The 21,063-nt window shown below is 39.7% G+C and overlaps 1 protein-coding gene across 2 annotated transcripts in view; it reads right to left on the bottom strand.

Annotated features, from left to right (window-relative positions):
• The window catches only part of frmd6 (FERM domain containing 6), a 33,841-nt gene extending 14,932 nt beyond the window's left edge, over positions 1-18,909 (bottom strand). The window contains exons 1-3 of one of the 2 annotated variants that reach the window (XM_074660164.1): positions 18,715-18,909; positions 3,318-3,633; positions 1,637-1,727 (exon numbers count right to left, since the gene is read on the bottom strand). In XM_074660164.1, coding sequence (XP_074516265.1) covers positions 1,637-1,727; positions 3,318-3,416 — 190 coding nt within the window. In that variant the 5' untranslated portion in view covers positions 3,417-3,633; positions 18,715-18,909. The remainder of the gene's footprint in view (positions 1-1,636; positions 1,728-3,317; positions 3,634-18,714) is intronic. The other variant, XM_074660165.1, reaches the window with a different exon arrangement.
• Positions 18,910-21,063: the final 2,154 nt, after the last annotated feature.

Genomic DNA, 21,063 nt, shown 5'->3' with positions numbered 1-21,063 from the left:
TCTCCACTGCAGACTTCTGTCGCCATCGTGATACAATTGAGGTCAATGATATTTTGTTTGTGCTGCTTAAAGAATCCAAATGTGACATTTGAAAACTCAACCGACTCATGTTTATTTACAAACCTCAATATGAAAGGTTTTCATTGAGAACTATTTGTGGTTGTACATCTCCAGTAATGTAAGTAGACCAGGGGTCAGTGGTGATACAGTATATGCTTTTTAAGATTTAAGGGAACTGAACATTTGTTTCTGCCAAGTTTGAATGAAGTATGTTTTATGATGATCTGCTGCTGGAACAGCTGATCTCCCAGCTGAAACTACAGCAGCGGCGAGGAGTCTCGGTTGCATGTCGTGCCACTTCACACACACGCACATCTGCACGAATATATCAGGGCTGACGCTGACCGGTTGGAAAATGTTAACATATTGCCAAACCCTAGTCTGCAGATACCAAAAAAAACAATATAACACAACTTCCCAAAGTCTAATATGACATCTTCAACTTGCTTATTTTGGGGGTAAAATAATGCAAATATTAATATTTGAGAGGCTTGAAACTTAAACGATTAGTTGGTTTTAAAAATAGCTGCATTAATTTTCTGTTGTCCGACTAACCGACAAATCTTTTCAGCTCCACGCTGCTTCCACTAGCCATTTAAACTACGTAGGGCATTAGCAGCTCTCAGCAGGCTCACTATATTCAGACTGTCTCAGCTAAACTGTCACAGAAAAGAACACTTTAACTATTCTTTCTTGCACTCATCAATGTCGGATATATTGTTTTTTCATGTGAGGTAAATCCTCCAAACAAAGCCGTGTTTGAACCCGTGTCATGTGTGACAGCCCGGCTGTGGACGCTCTGGTAGGGGGGACAGTGGGTGACACACAGGGAGTGGGTGGCCTCTGTTTGCCTTGGGGATTTCACGCTGTTCAGACAAGCACTTCAGGAATGTCCCACAATCAGACCCATTGGCTCCTGCTCAACTGACCCGCTGGGCCGTCATTGGCTCATCTTGAGGCCAGCTGTCTGAAAACACTGCCTTTGCAATTTACTCTCCCTTTGCAGCCGCCTACAACTGTCACCCGCTGTCTGCCTCGCCACAGTGCAGACGCGGTGACTCATTCCGTACGTACGACCCTCACCGTGCCGTCACCATAAAAACAACTTTAGTCTCGCTGCACAATGGGAGCCAGTCAGGGCGAGGAGGCCCTGGTTCCTGGGAGACCGCCATGACATGTAGGTGAGAGATGCTACGTTTAGGGTAGATTCCTGTTACTCTGCCAAGTTATGGGTCTGAAGAGAGCAACCGCCTAGTTACTGTTTTTATGAGGCTCTCTGACTCTTTGTGATTGCATTCACTTCACAATGTGCATGATGTAACTTGTAATTTAAATACTTTAAAATAAAAATGAGGCTTTGTCCACAAAACTGAATCATCGGTCTCCACTAGTTTATAAATGGAGATGTGAAGTGGCAGAAAACAAAGGCTGGTCTGTTCAGTTGACGGGGAAACAAGTTAAAAAATAGATAAACTGTGTACAGCATACCACAAAACAACATATGGAACTGCACATACAGAGGTAGGAAGCAGTTGTCTGTTTCCCCCAAATGATTCCCTGAAATGAGAAGTCTTACTCTGAATAACGCTGAGTCCAAACAGGTGACAGTCCTTCAGCCTCAGGAGGTCACACACCTGGACCAACAGTTCCTGGCACAAGGTCTTCACCTGAGGAGGAGAAAAGAGGAGAAGGTTCGCTTTTAGCTTTGCAACATCATCTGTTAGCCATTACATTAACAACACAAACATAAACACTCACACATACAGTAAGCTACCCCACCGTTTATGTCTGGTATGTATCTCATGTTCAAACCTGTCTTCGAACCTTGTTTTTGGCCACCATCGATGAAAAATCAAATATTGAGCAGTTGTTATAGAATGAAAATAAATAAAAAACAGCTGTTAATTTACAGAGATTAAATAAATTCCTGAGGCTTCTGCACCACAAAAAAACTGTGTTTCGTAAGTATCAGCTGACAGCTGCCAAGAAATATTAACCACAATGTGTTATGGAATTAAAAACCCTCTCAGTGTATGCTCTTAAAGAAATAGTTTGACAAGCTTTTTCACTTTCTTGCACAGAGTTAGATGATCGATACCATATCTGTGTGATAAATATGAAGCTAGCAGCCAGTTAGATTGTCTTAGCATAAAGACTGGAAACAGGGGGAAACTGCTAGGCTGGCTCTATTCAAAGGTAACAAAAATCCACCTATCAACAACTCCAAAGCTCACTAATTAACATGTTATATCTTGTTGTGGTTTTAAGAGGGTTATGTGCTGCTGTCTTCAGACAGATCCAGACGTCTTTGTGCTAAGCTAAGCTTCATATTTAACAGACAGATATGAGAGTGGTATCGATCTACTCATCTAACTCTCAGCAAAAAAAGAAATTCCTAAAATGGTGAACTATCCCTTTAACTGTTCAATCTGAGAAAACATGGGAAAGTGTTTCTTTTTTAATATCTTGACGTAAGATTCAACTAGAAATAAAATCACCTATTTTCTAGGGTTGTCAATCGATTCAAATATTTAATATATATATTTAATTCAATAAAAAAAGAATTATCTGTTCAAAATGTTCCTTAAAGGGAGATTTGTCAAGTATTTAATACTCTTATCAACATTGGAGTGGGCCAATATGCTTGCTTTATGCATATATATGTATATATTTATTGTTGGAAATCAATTAACAACACAAAAATATTACAAATATTGTCCAGAAACCCTCACAGGTACTGCATTTAGCATAAAAAAAATATGCTCAAATCATAACATGTCAAACTGAAGCCCAACAGGCAACAACAGCTGTCAGTGTGTCAGTGTGCTGACTTGACTATGACTTGCCCCAAACTGCATGTGATTATCATAAAATGGGCATGTCTGTAAAGGGGAGACTCGTGGGTACCCATAGAACCCATTTTCATTCACACATCTTGAGGTCAGAGGTCAAGGGACCCCTTTGAAAATGGTCATGACAGTTTTTCCTCACCAAAATTTAGCATAAGTTTGGAGTATCTTCTGCCAGTATTTTCACTTAGCTTTAAAACGGAGCCCGCTACAAACTAAAAATCGCAAGTTGTGTTGCATTAAAGAAATTAGTGGCGTTAAAACAAATTTGCGTTAAAGCCTTATTATCACGTTAACTTTGACAGCCCTACTTTTTTCATATTTAAAATAGGTGCACCCTCAATGGAAAGTAGTTCTTTTATAAGCTGAGAGCAGCATTGCTAGATGGAAAAAATATAGTTTACTCACATTGACTATGACATTGAGCGTGTCATCATTGGGCAAAAAGACACAGACACAGCGGCGGTCCTGCATGGCTTTGTTGTTGTGGAAGTGCAGTTTGTTCATCTTCGTGTGGCCAGGACAGGACAGGCACCTCCGCCTGCTACCGGGGCTCTAGGCCCGCTGACGACCCGCCTCCACCACCGCAGGTACCGACACCACCAGTCACTGTATCCCTGCTTCAGCTGCAGCCCAGTAAAGACACACCAGCAGCACCTATGGGCTCAGCAGGCCAAGCAGAACTCACGGGGCAGAGCATGGGGACCCGAGCTGCAGTCAGCCACTGTGGAGACACATCAGACAACATAAAGGATATGTAGATGTTTGAGTGTGAGTTTGTTTGAAGATCTGAATTAGCATATTAAATAGCAAATTTGCAGATGAGCAGGTTCCCATTAAGAGAGTCAGAAATAAAAGACAGGCAGAGAAAAAAGGACAGCATTCCCGTTTGTGTCCATGAATATGTGACATCATTTCAGGGGAATGTCAGTGACTTCCGAGGAACATGTGAACATCTGTCTGGAGAGGAACTGATGAAATGTAACAATGGCATGAAGAAAACACACAGACTGACTGACTCATACTCCAAAATGGACTCAAAAAAATCTTAACTTTAGGTGACTTTAACAAACCAGAAAGACAACACTGCAGCAAAAAGCGATGTATTACCATGCTTGACTTCAGCTATTAAAAAAACGCACAGGGGTTTAGATGTCGACTGGGTGTGACTCTGTTGGCTCTGTAAACCAAACAGCTCCACATTTTCCTCCTGGCATTGCTTTTGTCAACTCATTCAGTTCTGTTGACACGCTTTTGGCTGTTTGATTTGAATTTTTCACCGTCTGCTGGCAAGAGTCAGACTGTAGCTTTGTGTTTGGGAAATGCAAGTATTTAAAATTTCCCTTTACCAACTGTATTCTCTCTTTTGGGTTGGTATTGTTTTGAAAGAAATGCTTACTTTTTCACTAAAAATAGGAACTTTTATTATACAAGGACAACAGCAAAGTGTTACAGGATGTGAAAGAATATCTGCACAGTGAATTTTTGTGTTCGCATTTTGACTTTATCCTGCACCTGAGCCCAAGTCAGGTTAAATATTCACACTTCTGCTTTTATTTTATGACAGTAATGTGTTTCCATGTTCTCTACCAACTATACAACTTTCTCTCTCTCTCACACACCTCCGACATTAACAGTTGTCCTGTGGGCTCGCAGCAAGAAATGAGCCTGAGGACGTGTGAGCCTCTTCAGAGGGTGTGAAAAGTCTCAGACCAGACAAAAGAATGTAAAGGAACAATCAGTCTAGATTATCACTTCTTCCTGTTGACAGTCACTCACCTTGAAGCCATGTTGTCATTTAAACTAGATAGGACGGACCACATTACAGAGTGAAAAACAATTAGCATTTGAAAAGATGCAATCAGATAATTAAAGGATTATTCACAACACAGAACAGTTCAAGTCAGTTTTTGCAAACCACCATAGCAGTATACAATTACTAAAATTCAGGTTTCACTGCAGAGTCATATGAAACTACAAAACCTAAGGAATCCATTGGTACCAACCATGTCATACTAGCTTGTTGCAAAGGAGGCTAAATAACGCTCCAAAATTGCGCTAAATTTTGGCGAGGAAAAATGTTTCTTCAAAGGGGTCCCTTGACCTCTGACCTCAGGATATGTGAATGAAAATGGTTTCTATGGGTACCCACGAGTCTCCCCTTTACAGACATGTCCACTTTATGAATATTCCATGTAGTTTTGGGCAAAAACCATGCAGTTTTTTGCATGCAATAAAAATAGGTTATTTTTGCCTATTCTAAATGGGTGTATTTCTGGTGTGTTCTTTATACTATGACAGTTTTACTTAAATTAGATTTTTTTTTAAATCACATTATATCACCTTGCTTACAGTATCGCAATATATTGCATCGTTACCCCTGTATCGCATCGCCAGATTCTTGCCAATACACAGTCTCCTCAAGCTACTCAAAGTTTGGATTTAAGTCACACACTGTTTGTTCTTCCTTTACAAGCTAGGATAATAAATATAAAAGTGAAAAACCTGCCTTCAAACCACTAAATTGTTACTTTAACAAAGCAAGCACCAGTGAAACAACACCAGAATTACTGATACCAATAAACAGCAGCTTTAATTGTGGGCTTGGGTCCCTGCTGCAAAGTCAGAAAGTGCTTTTCGGACCAAGTACCCATTCAATAAGGCCCGCTGTCGACATATAACACTGCTTTGTTGCAGCAGAGACAGGGAGCATTGAGGGCAGCGCGGCCATAAATACACATACTGTTGACATACAGCATCAGTTCTCATTAACGCTGGTCATTGGATGTGCAGTGTGGCGGCCAACCAGCTACTCAGCAAAGTCTGCTGATGAGCCATGACTGGGACGGCTCCCCGCGCTGCTGCTGACCTTGACTAAACACATCACTGCACACACACACACATATACAAACACATAATGTAGACAAAAATACATCAGATGCACAAATATACACACACACACACACACACACACACACACACACAACGGTAGTGTTCCTGCTCTCTTGCCACGACCATATGTCAGGTGCTACTACAGACCAGCTGTGTGACGGCAGCGGGGTTAATTAGAAGGGAGATCCATCTAATTGGATTACTTCCCTCCATCACTCGCTTCCCCTCCAGAGATCGAGAGTGATGCCAGTAAGCTACGGCAGATATAATATTGGCAGATAATACCTAGTTTTTGATGGTGACACAGAAAAACAATAAAAAATATCGGGAAAATTAGACCATGTCCCAAATAAAGCTGGTTTAGACTCGATTTTTTATTTACAGCATAGTTAAGCGTTGGATTTCACCTGCTGATGATAGCACTACTGCAACACTAGACGTCTGTATTATATGTGATCAGGCCGTATCATGCTTTAGTCATACTTCCATAGTGTTTACATTCTTACATTCGAGTGGGGGACTACTGCCTACTGACTACGGCACCAGTCTGGAAATAGTCGACTTTATCTACTAAGAAACTGTCCAGCACATTCCCCAACGCCTCATAAAACTGCAACTGTTTTTGTACAAATTAAACAAGCGTTACCTTTGGACAGAGCCAGACTATTTGCTTTAGGCTTGGGCAGTATTACAGAATACCAGGGTATTTAGAAAACCCATCTGTATGATTTTTAATACCGTCATAAATGCAGACGTTTCGTTTTCTACGAGGCTGTATTTTAGTGCGCAGTATGCATCATCAGAGGTCAGTCTCTATGGCATAACAGGCAGCTGAGCTCAGAAAGATGACGACTGAGTGTTTTGGGTTTAGTTCTCTTCAAACTACAGTTTATGGCCACATCATTTTATTCAACTACCAGTCTGCCACCACCACCACCCCACATATCATCTCCGTTCAGCCCACGGATGTGTTGGTAACGTTGGTACCTGCTGTTTACAGCGCAACAGAAGTGAGTGTGCAGTCGAGACACATAAAGAGAGAGAGGGAGCGAGTGAGTATGACGTTATCAGTAACATTATGGCTGTGAACGTAGCAGTGCAGTTTGTGTACAGTTGTGGCTTGCTTGCCACCTGCTGCTGATTAAAGTGAAAGGGGTTAGCCCCGAAATTAGCCACAACTTCAGCTCAGGCTCTTAAGGTGGGCCGTCATATACATTCATTTATCGTATACCCTGGTATGGGGTATACAATATATGTCAGGAAGGTATGAAAAAACAGATACCGCCCAAGCCTAGAGGCTAGTATCAATCTTCTCATCTAACTTTTGACATGAAAATCAAAAGGTGTATTTCCTTTAAACAATTCCTTTAAACTTGCTCAATGTTGTCTTCTATATTGGCTATATATAAACACTAGATAATTGATAATGGAGAGCAGGAGGAACGAAGCAAACTAATAAAACCGTGTCTGTCACACTTCTTATCAGATGATGGCTGTGCAACAAAGTTCTGTTTTTTTTAAAAAGAGGACTGTAGACAGAAAGAAGATAATAAAAGTCATTTTTCTTATAGTTCCGGCATTTTCAGAAATTGCCTGAAGCTGTTAATGTGCATTTTGAGAACAATTTGTTCTGGGTGTTTTTTTTGCCAGCGTTTGTAAATCTGCGTACAAGGAAGGAAACATTCACACAGTCAGTTTAATCTCCCCGTAGAAAAGTTAATGGCCCTTGAAGTGGGCTCAGTTGAAGTCATCTCATATTGCATTTTCAGCCAGAAATATGAGTCCTGACTTCCACAGACACATCCCACTTACGACTCGTTTATTACATTGTTGAATGCTAACGGTGAAAGCGGATGCTTATGTTGGTCTCTTGTGGAGACGGGGGTAACTCAGACATAACGGAGTATAGTCATTATTGATGGGTTTAAAAGCCTATTGTGTCATGTCTGGTCTAAACATGAGACATCACCACAGAGGGTATGTCCACTGTGAAATTAAAGGGTGGATTGTCTTACACACTGAGGGGAAGAGAGTGCTGGATAATGAAATTACTGCTGCTTTCCATCCCCCCTTTCGCTGCCGCGTTAAGCGTGATGCAACACTAAAGTCCAGCTAAAGCCACACACACACAATGAGCAGCCAACGGAGCTTCCTCCTGCTCTTTCAAACAGTGATTTTGTCAACGTGGCAAACCTCAGAGTCACCAAATCCCACATTGGGATACAGAGAAAGGGCCTCTGTCACAACTACACCTCATTCTTTCCCTCCTCCACTGACATCAGAGGGGGTGGAGAGTCTCCATGTCCAACTGTTGGACGGCGGAGTCAAAAGAAAAACTTCCTCTGCTTGGAGACGAAGGAACTGAAGGAGGCTGTCACCTCGCTGGTTTAAGAATAGCTTCAGGTGTAGCATATGTCAAAGCTAAGAGAGGAAAAGAAGAGGTAGATATATACAGCAGATAGAGAGAGAGAGAGAGAGAGAGAGAGAGAAAGCAGGAGGGAGAGAGATGGAGAGAGGCAGCGCTCAAAGCTTAGGCATGAAAAAAGGAAAAACTGCTGCAGTCAGGAGAATTCCTCACTAACATCTGCTTCTCATTCCAACAATGGCGGCCTTTGATTCCTGATGCACACAACGAGCCGCACCGCCACCGTCTCCATGTGCCCACAAACGGCATCCTCTGACAGCATCCTAAAACCTGGAGCAGCACACGTGCGCTGTAATCCCTCATCTGGAGCTGGACACTGTTTCACAAACTGATGTTGTTTGGCTTCACCTGCTTTGATAACTACACGGACCATTCAGATACAGTCAATTAGTTGATTAACAGAAGAATAATCTGCAACTATTTTATTAATCGATTAATTGTTTAAGCCATCTTTCAAGCAAAAATGCCAAACATTACTTAATTCAAGCTTCGTCTTATGTGACAGTAAACCAAATGTCTTACGGTTTTGGACTGTTAGTCATATAAAACAAGACATCTGGTACCTTGGACCTTAAAGAAATTGTGATGGGCACTTTTCATTAGAGCTGAAACAATCAATTGATTAATTGTCAACTATTAAATCAATCGCCAACTATTTCAATAATCTATTAATCGGTTTGAGTCATTTCTTAAGAAGAAACATTAAAAATTCTCTGATTCCAGCTTCTTAAATGTGAACATTTTCTGGTTTCTTTACTCCTCTATGACAGTAAACTGAATATCCTTAAGTTGTGGACAAAACAAGACATTTGAGGACGTCATCTTGGCCATTTTATAAACCAAACAACTAATCGAATAATTAAGAAAATAATTGACAGATTAATTGACCATGAAAATAATTGACAGTTGCAGCTATTTTTCATTGTCACATTTTGTAGACTGAAAATATTCAGCAGAAAGAAAATAATAGCTGCAAAGTCTAAATACAATAATCATTTTCATATTTATTTGTCTCCTTTCTTTTGTTCTATTTCTCTGTGCACTATATAGCACTTTGGTTCACCTGTTGTGTTGTGTTTAAAGCTGAACCGATTAGTTGATCAACAGAAAAATTAATCTGCATTTAATCTGTTAATCAAGCTGATTCCAGCTTCTCAAACTGCTTTTTGTTGTCATATGAGAGTAAACTGAATATCTTTGGGTTGTTGGTCGGACAAAACTAGACATTTTGCAATTTTCAGAGAAATCGATGAATTGATTAATCAAGAAAATAACCAACAGATTAAGTGATATTGAAAATAATCGTTGAGCTAGACCTTACTAAAAACAAACCAAACAATACTTATATTTGGATCTTTTAAAGAACACTACAAATAGGTTACTGCAACCGTTTGGTTCAGTAGGGAAACCTAATGCCAGCCAATGGCAACTAAAATATCCCCCAGACTTCTAAACAACAGCTAAAAGCGTGTAAAACTTCCATCTGACAGAAATAAAGAATACCACAAAACAAAACAAAGTTATGGTACTCTACTCACAGAATGAATACTCATGTAGGATCTAATAAAAGACTTTACGATGGGCTGGGTGTATGCAGCAAAAAGACAAAGCAAATCCTAATTTTATGCAACCAATCACACGGGAGGAAGCCGGTTTCATGAGCTGCAGATGCTGACACAAACTGCCCTGCTGAAATATTTAAAAGGACTGCCTTCCAGAGGGTACGACTTTTATAAATAGTGCCAACGACTGGAACTGAATGGGATTTTTTTTTTTCCCGTCAGTTCGCTGCCAAGAGATCTGTTTATTCAGCTGATGAGAAATGTTGCTGAGCTGACGAGTGGCTCTAAATCACACTGGTCACAAGATGGCATTAGCCTTCACAGCGAGACTTCCCTCCTCTTCTCGGTTTAACCTACTGGTACACTAAAAGGAGGAGCTGAGTGTTACAAAATAAACAGGAAAAAGCACGCTAGTGGGGCGACATGCTTGACCACCCAAACCAAACAACTAAACATCTATTTTGGATTCTGGCTGGCTTGTCATGTCGGGAAGTGGCCGACATTATGTACCGGAAACATGCTCATGTGTATTATACTTGGCAAATAGAGCTGTTCTGACTCTGATAATGTTGTCTTACATTTGACTTTCTCTGCTGCCGACAGACGGTGTAAACAGACTGTGACTTGCTGATATTAATAGAGCCTGGAGGCATGTTTAGCTGCTCCCCCATAAATACCTGGATGCTGTGGGTGTGTGTGTGTGTGTTTTTAGCCTTTAAGCCTAATCTGAGAGGCAGAGGGAAAACACACTGCACTATTTATGACCTTGATTCCCATGATCCCTTGCCCATAAGATCATCTAACAGATATATGTCTAACAGGGAGGATAAACAATCTGTGTCTGGCTCAGATTCAAACTAATACTCTGAGAACTTAACCAGATTTTAACGACTTATTACAAGCTGAATTATGGTAATTATACACAACACAGACCCTGCAAGTATAAAATTCTTTCACGCTGATTGCAATCTATATGTTTGCTCATACAAATCCAACATCTGAGGAATTAAACGCCTGCATGTCGCCCTTCATCAAATGTCACGCTCATTAACCTCTGAAGGTCAGGCCTGTACACAGTACGCCACTGTAATGCCGCTGTTACATAATTCACAAAGAAAAGTCGAGGAATTGGATGGTGGGTGGCCTCAGGCTGAACCACAACTCACACAGTAAATGTGGCTGCAATATTTACCATACATTATCTGAATTCACTGGAGAGTCTATCTCACATCATCTAGCTTTTGACTTTCAAACATCCTTTGTCCAGGAATTACTCGGGATTAAGAAGCTGGAGCCCCTTGCTGCTTGATGAATCATTCTCCTTCCTGATGGAGAAATTATTGTGAAAGCAACAGTGAAAGTCTTACACAATGGCTGCCTTCAGTAATGATAACAATCGAAATGCCAACACACCAGCTTCTCAACTGTCCTAGTTGAGTTGTTTGTTTAAGACTTGTGGCACCAGCTATCAGTGCAAAGAGATGTGATGTGGAGACATATCACTGCTCATTCTTGGCAAAGGCTTTATGGACGGATAAAAGTTAAAATTAGGGTTGGGAATCTTTGGGAATCTCATGATTGGATTTAGATACTTGGTGGCACAATCCAATTCAGAATTCTCGGACCAATAAGTAGAAAAGAGGGCACTATTTTCAGGCTCTTACTCCAGTGTGAAACCATTCACTCCTGTCTTTAGTCTGATGAATTGCAATATGAAACATAACAAGCAGTTAAGCTAACTGGTTTTGATGAGATCCTTCCTGCAAACCGAAAAAAAATCTGAGAATAGCTGGAGTACGCAGTTTTTTCTTACTACAAAAAGTTATTTAGAAGTAAGTTACAGTCTCCAGTCTGTATGGCGATAGGGTTGGGTGATATGACCAAAATCTTCTATCTTGATATAGCTAATTTTATATCTCACTAACGATATATATCACAATTTAGCATGTTTTTATAGCATGCTTTCTAGTAATTCAATAAATAAATGATGGTAAAGCCTGTTTTTATATACTCCTGTGTGAATTAAATACTTGACAAATGAAAAGTACTGAGTATTTTCTCATTTTAAGAACTTGAGTGCAAAATTAACATAACAGTTTTAATTGAATTTATAGAGAACAAATAAATAAATATAGACCTAGCCTATATCTCGATTAAAACGATATAGCAAAATACATACAATAGACATTTTTATATCGTTTTGGAGATATATAGTGTCATATTGACCAGCCCTATATGGCAATACTTATCACCGTTGGCTAAATGTTATCCATGATGCTCTACAGTTATAAGTCTTCTGATATGAAACAGTTTGGACCGAGTTATTTTCTGTCTGATCACAGTTGGCTGGATGTTTTGTAAAGTGGTGACGAGTTCAGCACTCAATGAATGATGTCATACAAAGTATTTATGAAATACTTCACAAAATGATTCAGTTATTCATCCGAATTGTTCCAAAACACTTGGCTTGTTTGAAGACAAAACCACTAAATGACTCTTGTGTGTGCACAGCTCTGCTTTTCTTTCAATCTGTCAACAATTTTTGAATCAATAAAGAATTGCATAAGATGAGAATCCTGATTTTTATGTGAATCAACTTTTTCCTCTAACCCTTTTTTAAATAATCACCTCCTTTAATATGTATGGAACAATCCGGTGAAATATGACACAAATATGTAACCGAGAGCTCAAGTAGCAAAACTCGATGAACTCAGTGAAGAACAACTTAAGCTCGGTTACCTATGGAAAAATGATTTCAACATTCATAACATCTGGCGTCCATGTGGTGTGAGCACACATGCACACACACATCTCAAACCGCCGGCACTGCCAGACATGTTAGAACAGAGTCAGCAGTCGCTCCCTTCCCTCCCCGCCCAGCATTCAGGCTTGGACCGAGCATGAGTAACTCCACACAACTAGCAATCGCAGTGCAACGCACCGCAGAGACGTCAACCCGACCATTACGTATGCTGGAAATAGAGCGGGCGGCCTTAAAGGAGAGGGTGAAACAATGAGCTGCAATTATAGCAAACCCTAACCAAACCCTGTTGTTTTGTTTCTTCCGTTTTGACAGAATGAAAAGGACTGTTGCAGGTGATCTGATGTGTTTCCTGTGTGGGGCTTTAGTAACAGGATTGTCCGCTATCGTTTACACTGTCACACCTGAGGAGAGTCACAAGACTGAAACGTGGTATGTCTTTTCCTTTCAGGTAAAACGTTTCAGAAAGTTAACTGCTGCATTTCATGATATGGAAAGCATTTCCTTTAGCCGACAGCCTAAAGATGACCTCAATGCAAAGACAAAGTAAAGATAATATAAGTCCATAATTTGGCATGAGTGTTCACCCTACGCCAAAACCCAAACAAGACTTACAAATGGAATTACAACTATGCTACTGAGTACGGGTGTGAAAAAAATCGATTCACTTATGTATCGCGATTTTTTAAATGCCAGAATCGATATATTTGCTTCATTTGAGTCTATGCGGAGGTATAAGGAAGTTACTGTTTTAATTGTTGTAGTCCGAGTAACGTGGCGTCATATCCGTCAACCAAAACAAACAGTAGCCGGCCCCAGCGAGCCGAAATGACAAAGCAGAAAATGGTGGAGGGTCTGCATGGATACGACCTGCACCCTTACATGTTAAATCCAAAGTGGTAAACACTACACATACAGTAAAGTAACTGTAATGTGCAGTCAAGCCAGCCGTCACTCTCATCTTCGTGTTCAAATCGGCCGGCGCTACAACTGTAGAGCATCCATATACTGACATTTATGCTAAATGCATTCAAACGGCCCCGATAGAGCTGACCATGGATGTAGAAAGAGACTACATACATACTGAAAATCAAACATTCTTACTGTATTAATTTAGATATTTTCCAAAGTAAAAGTCCCTAGAAGTGCATGATTCAACTTTTTCCCATGGTCTACTGTTAACAGTTAACAAAAATCACAATAAATCATAACATCGTATCACAGTACTTGTAGAATCGCAATACATATCAAATCGGCAAGTATCGTATTGAATCAGGAGTTAGGTGTTTCGTCCCAGCCCTAATAAATATGCTGCGAGGAGCTATTCCTAAACTCATGTATCTGGAGTTACTGTGACCAATCCTACCAAAATCAACTAAATATCTTACAGGAAATAGTGAGAGCTGAAGTAAGAAGCGTGTGAGATAAGCCGATAATATCCTCACGGGGATGCTGGCAGGTTAAATCTCTCTGGTCCACTTCCTTGAAAGGACTCAAGCTTCACTCAGAAGGCCAAGTAAGCAGAGGGGAAAAAAACACAATCCAAGGAAAAGAGAGAAAGGGAGACAAATGCAGGAAGAACTGACCCATTTTCTTTCTTCTGTCCCCTTTGGTGAACTTGAAACATGGATTTGTGGAGTCATGCAAAATCATTGAAGTTGCAGAAAAAGCATGCAACACTGCTGGTTTTCTTTAGAGCATTTTCAGGACTGAAATGGACATAATTCCACTCATAAAAACAGACTAATCTTTAAAAACACATGGCCACCTCTCTGGAAATCTACCTGTTTTTCCTTAACTCTATAAAAGCTGATTTTCCTGAAGGTTTGCATCCGAAAGCAGCTTCATGGACTAGATAGTGATATGAGTGGAGAGCCCAGGGCACCTGTATAACTTACACCAAGCAGGATATCCGACTGCGTACACACCCACATACAGTAGGTGCAGTGGAGATAACACATGCAATCCGACGGTAAGAGATAGAGTTTCTCCTTGTTTATGGCAATAACAGTAATCTCATCCACCCCCAATTCCTCAGTTACATTGTCCCGATCCTCAAAATATGGTTCCTCTTACACCTTATCTTCTAGCAACAAGGCCAAAGGCAGATTGAACGATAAATTCAGGGGAGAGCATTTTATAAACAAGCTTCTGAAACGGTATAAAAATCCCCTCCTAGTGCACGGTGTATCAGGCTTTCCTGGGAGAATTTGCATAGTGAGGAGACGATTATTTAAAAAGCGTATAACAGGTTATCTTCAGTTACCTATGTATAGCAGCGCACCACAGATGCTTTCTTCTTCAGCTCAGGTACTAACAGTTTTTGTATTCACGGCGTAGTTTTAGCATCAGAGAAAGCCAGCCCCGAGGCTACGGATTCAGTTGAGCTTTTGATGCTGAGTTTAATACGGAGGAAATCACTGATAAGTTCAGAAAAACAACAGACCCAGCACTCACTGAAATATGTATGGAAGAAGGACTGTTATATGTGGTTTCGTGAGTAAAAGTACAATAAAATGAAGGTTAAAAGCACCAGAACAAGATACTAAAACATAGCCGTTACTCACATAACGTTCTATGTGTAAGGGGGGATTGCCTTGTGCAATTATGGGCTATCCCATCGCCATCACACATTCCAACACACATTCATCTGAATGAGTCACCGACACACACACACCAACCATCTTTGTTCACACGTTTCCTTTTTGATTCCTAATCCGGCAGCGCTCTTCCTGTCCAGACAACACCTGCACCATCTCTCTCCCATTCACGTTGTTTCAACACAGAGCCAAGACAGCGTCGCAATCACAAAAACATGAGTTGTTTTTCTTCCGTCCCCCCCCCCCACAGCTGGAGCAGAGACCTGGCCGGCATGTAACACACTGCATGCTGGGGAATGGGCCACACAAGGTAGCTGATTAGCCTACCATGTGTACTGGATGAGTTTCAAGTGTTAACAATCCTCACAGGGGATCCCCTGACTGACTGATTATGATTTCATTAGTACATTGCAACAAACATCATTGTGCACCATTTATGCCAACACAGTCTCACGGCAGTTTGTGAAATAGTCACGAAATTTGATCTATTTGATTCGTGTACACAGACACGAATATCCATTTTTTTCGTAACACTCAGCACAATTTTCAACAACATATTTTTCAAGCTTTTTTTCTACGAATGTCCAAAAACACGACACACGTGTCAATTTCCGCTCCACTCTTTTCAAAATAAAACGACTTAGTTAGGTTTAGGAATAGATCAACTTGGTTAGGTTTAGGCAACAAAACTACTTAGTTACGCTTAGGAAAACATTGTCGTTTGGGTTAGAATATCTACGGGAATGCTGAACCTTAAGTGGAAGTTACGTGACAAATAAATCGACTTTGTCTTCTGGTTTCACACGGGTCACGAACACTGGTCTCCTGGGTGAAAGTCTTGTGTTTTTTCGCCGCTCTTTATACTTCCTGGTTCACAATTATGTGGATTACATATGAATTGATTTTGTGCTGACCATCACGAAAAAAAATTTTTTTAAATTTGTGTCTCTGTACATTAATCAATACATTCAATTTCATGACTATTTCACAAACTGCTGTGCGACTGGGCTGTCTACGCAGTGTGCAACGTTTATTATATTACATTAACCACCTCTTTATGACTTGGCAAAGGACCTATGAGTGACAAGGTAGTTAAAACAAGCAACCGCAGGACACAAGATAGCAAAGCATCCTCTCTGCTGAAGTGTCCTTGAGCAACATCTGACCTCTGACATCTCTGGATACAGAGTAATTTGCTTTGAGAGTAAAATTATTATGATACTACACAGCATCACCAAATCTATAGAAGAGTGGTAGACCCAAACAATGTCCACAGCCTAAAATAAGCTAAAACTTTGTAGGACAACATGAGGGTTCCCATTCCCTTTTTTCCCCTGATTGCTCTCTGGTGTAATATTAAACAGGGTGGGAAATTGTTGACATTCCTGAGTACTAAGAAAACAACTTTGCTTGTTTGTCCAGAAGAGAAGAGAAGAAAAGAAAAGGGGGGATTTGCAGCTCCAAACAGGATTGGTTAGCATAGAGTACACATCTTTTTGTGCCATCCACTTTGCAGTAGTGTTGAAGGTGACGTTGTGGATGTGTGGGGGGGGGGCATTGCTGGCATGGTAATTACACAACAATAACAAGGAAGGAATTTGTGTTACAAAGAATCCCCTATTTTACCTTTACAATGATACTAACTTCACCTTCGCTTTTACCATGAGGTCACCAGGTTGGTTTTAAGATAAGATAAGATGAACCTTTATTAATCCCTGCAGAGAAATTCAGGTGTCAAAGCAGCAACATCAGCAAACGTCAGCAAACAGAGTGAAACACAGGAGAGGTAAAGCTATACAAAAATTATAAAAACAATAATAGAGATATAAAAGATACAGAGTGAATGGGTGAACATAGTGTGTGCAGTCAATAAATAAATGTTGTATGTACAATAAATAAATGTAATATGTACATATGTGCAGTCTATAAAGTGGTATATAGGATGTATAGTGTAAAGTAAGTGTATATAGGATGTATAGTGTAAAGTAAGTGTATATAGGATATATAGTGTAAAGTAAGTGGTATATAGGATGTATAGTGTAAAGTAAGTGTATATAGGATATATAGTGTAAAGTAAGTGGTATATAGGATGTATAGTGTAAAGTAAGTGTATATAGGATGTATAGTGTAAAGTAAGTGGTATATAGGATGTATAGTGTAAAGTAAGTGGTATATTGAATGTATAGTGTAAAGTAAGTGTATATAGGATGTATAGTGTAAAGTAAGTGGTATATAGGACGTATAGTGTAAAGTAAGTGGTATATAGGATGTATAGTGTAAAGTAAGTGGTATATAGGATGTATAGTGCAAAGTAAGTGGTATATAGGATGTATAGTGCAAAGTAAGTGTATATAGGATGTATAGTGTAAAGTAAGTGTTTATAGGATGTATAGTGTAAAGTAAGTGTATATAGGATGTATAGTGCAAAGTAAGTGTATATAGGATGTACAGTGTAAAGCAAGTGTATATAGGATGTATAGTGTAAACTAAGTGTATATAGGATGTATAGTGTAAAGTAAGTGTTTATAGGATGTACAGTGTAAAGCAAGTGTATATAGGATGTATAGTGTAAACTAAGTGTATATAGGATGTATAGTGTAAAGTAAGTGGTATATAGGACGTATAGTGTAAAGTAAGTGTATATAGGATGTATAGTGTAAACTAAGTGTATATAGGATGTATAGTGCAAAGTAAGTGTATATAGGATGTATAGTGTAAAGTAAGTGTTTATAGGATGTATAGTGTAAAGTAAGTGTATATAGGATGTATAGTGCAAAGTAAGTGTATATAGGATGTACAGTGTAAAGCAAGTGTATATAGGATGTATAGTGTAAACTAAGTGTATATAGGATGTATAGTGTAAACTAAGTGTATATAGGATGTATAGTGTAAAGTAAGTGGTATATAGGATGTATAGTGTAAAGTAAGTGTTTATAGGATGTACAGTGTAAAGCAAGTGTATATAGGATGTATAGTGTAAACTAAGTGTATATAGGATGTATAGTGTAAAGTAAGTGTAAAGTGCGCCAGTGGTTAGAGTCCAAGATGGTTGTGGATAGTGTATGTTTAAAGTTCTTAAAGTCCTCATAGTTCTCATATGGGGGTCAGTTTTGGTTGTGGAGCCTGATGATGGTTTTCAGATAAAGTTAGTGATGAAGTTAGTACACGATAAAAACGGTAAACAATTTAAAGTTAATCAACTATCCCACTTTAAACGTTAAACATGTTTGTGTCATAACAAGTAAAGACAAAATGCCTCAACTAATAGAAACAAATGGTTAATGTTAGTTACTCATAGAGGCAACATTCCCTGTATAATATCCTGGCAGCATCACTGTTGGTGAAGCAACTTCCCAACTTTGCATTGCAACAGCTTTAAACAATACAAAAATACTCCTATAAACTGATACACACATAAAATAACCATAAAAGCCACTTCATATTTAACATTTAAATGGGTTAGAGCAGCTGAAATGACGTCACTGCTACTGCAAAACTAACCGTTAAAACCGTTAACATTTAAAAACGGCATAAAAAGCATCAAACCAAGTGGAGCAAAACTCACCTTTTTAATGAGAAAACAAGTTATTCCTTTAAAAAAAAAGTGTGTTAATCCGAGCTGGTTAATTTGGCGTTCTTACAAAAAACAGAAAGGAAAAGAAATCCACAGTTTGGAAAGACTTAAATTAAGTTTCGGTGGAAGAGCCGCTCTGTTGTTGCCGCCCTCTTCGACTGGAGCCTCATTCTGTCCCTGCTGGAGCCCTAACAAGTAGATAGGAATACATGTGGTGGTGGGTGGAAGCGGGAAAGGGGGGGGGGACCGGGATGAAGATGAAGATTTTGGAGCAACGACGCTGTCACAAACAGTCACAAGCAAAACATATTATTTTATAAACTCAAAATGTACTCAGTAATACACTTCATGATATTAGTGTGTGTGTTTATGCCCGCTAATCTCGAGAATTACCTTGCACACCACCCCCCTAATGGAATGTTCACTTGGTATCGCCCACGGCTGCCTCTCATTCCATTCCTCCAGACTAGTGATGGGAATTCCGGCTTTTTTTAGTGAGCCAGATCATTTGGCTCAGCTCACCAAGAAGAGCCGGCTCTTTCGGCTCCCAAACGGCTCTTCGTTTTTACCACTTCTGCCTTTTATAATTTAGACAAATTTAGAGCAGTTTTGACCTATGATTAGTATGTGTGCACATATATCTGTTTGTAACTTTTTAAGCGTATAAATCTACCGGGTCGGGACCCATGCGCGCTCGCATATGCACGCTCGCGTGTGGCTGTAGTCTCTCTCCTCCTCTGCCTGCTTGCCATCACTATCACACCACGCGCGCTCTCGCTGTCTCGCTGTCTCGCTGTCTCGCTGTCTCGCTCCACCTCTAGATGTGCATGCGTGCTCACTCCACACTGTAGAAGAGTTAGTTTAGCTCTGAGAATATCTAGTGAATGTATAGTGGACCTTTGTGCAGAAATAAATGCTGCAGCTCCTCCAGACCAACAGAGGTTTCCCGTTTCTTGTGAAGTGACGGGGCTCTGCAGCGAAAAACTTTATCGTGTCCGACAGGGTGCCGGTGTCTCCCTGCGTGTGCAGTCTGGAGACAATAACGTTTCTCTTCCTGCTTCAGCCGTGGAGGCTGAAGCAGGAAAAGCCAACACTAGGATCAGCATTGATTCATGGAGAGACCTTCGTCTGGTCAGCTAACATTACTGCCAGGCAGGAGAAATATAGAGTGATATTGTGGTTTTAGCTGACGTGTGTCGCCTCACTGTTTTGAGCGACGCTCGTTCATGTCTATTTAGAGCGAGCAAGCGCGAGCCTGACGCTGACTTTCGTTGACTTAACGGCCACAAGTGTCGCTGTTAACAAGCATTTCTGATTCTTACAAACAGTCCCTTTAAAAGAGCCGGCTCTTTGAACCGGATCGTTTGGGACTGACACATCACTAGAACTCTGCCGCATTAATTCTGGAAGTCTGCAGAGAGAAATAGTAACGGCGTCGCCCGGATGCGCATGTATTAAAAGCGCGCTCAGAAAAGAAAGTTTTGTGATGTAGTGGCAGTTTATTTTAACACTCTGCAAGCTGGGTTTCTATTATAAGCCCTTTTTTGGACCAGGACCATTATGAAAAAATGCAGTAAAACAAACCTCTGTAATAAATCTTTTCACAAGGATAAAGGAAGGACTCCCATTATAAAATACCCAATGATATGATATCATTGGACATTAAATTATCATAATGCAGTATAGCATAAGATGACTTTCAACTTAATGAGAAGTCAAATTGTAACTGCCTGTATATAAATATTGTAAGGGGGTAAGTGAGTTTTGTTGGATCAAAGTCAAATTGACTTTAAATCAAAAGACAGTTAAATTAAATTATGTTAAATAGCGTCAATTGAGGGGTAGAACATTCACAATAATATGCACATCATCTTTACTATTTCTGTTAGATATGTTATATAAGTGATGATTGCATTGTCAGAATTGTTGTCATTGTCCCATTCTTGATTTGTAATATTGATGTTATTGAATACAAATAAATAAATAATAATAAAAAAATTGAATAAAAAGCATATTATTTCAGAATCAGAATCAGGCTATTGCTAATTTGACTGGGCATCTTGGTGCATAACAATAAACATAATAAAAAGCAAATACTACAAAGGTCAAGAATCATAAATAGAAAAAGTGTACAATAAAAAATATGGAAAATACATGAAAAATATGTGAAATATATCTGTTTTTTTAAATGATAAGATGTTAACAGTTTGTTAACAGTTTTGTAGCGCATTACACCATCAATGCTATAATTGATTACCTAGAATAACAATAACATACTATATACATTACCAAAGTGCAAGTTACAATTTTTGTTTTACAATAAAATATAACAAACAAGCA

This window comes from Sebastes fasciatus, chromosome 15 (assembly GCF_043250625.1).
Source record: "Sebastes fasciatus isolate fSebFas1 chromosome 15, fSebFas1.pri, whole genome shotgun sequence".
Taxonomy (NCBI): domain Eukaryota; kingdom Metazoa; phylum Chordata; class Actinopteri; order Perciformes; family Sebastidae; genus Sebastes; species Sebastes fasciatus.
Note: the sequence above shows the minus strand (reverse complement) of the source record. Positions and strands in the feature narration are given on the sequence as shown.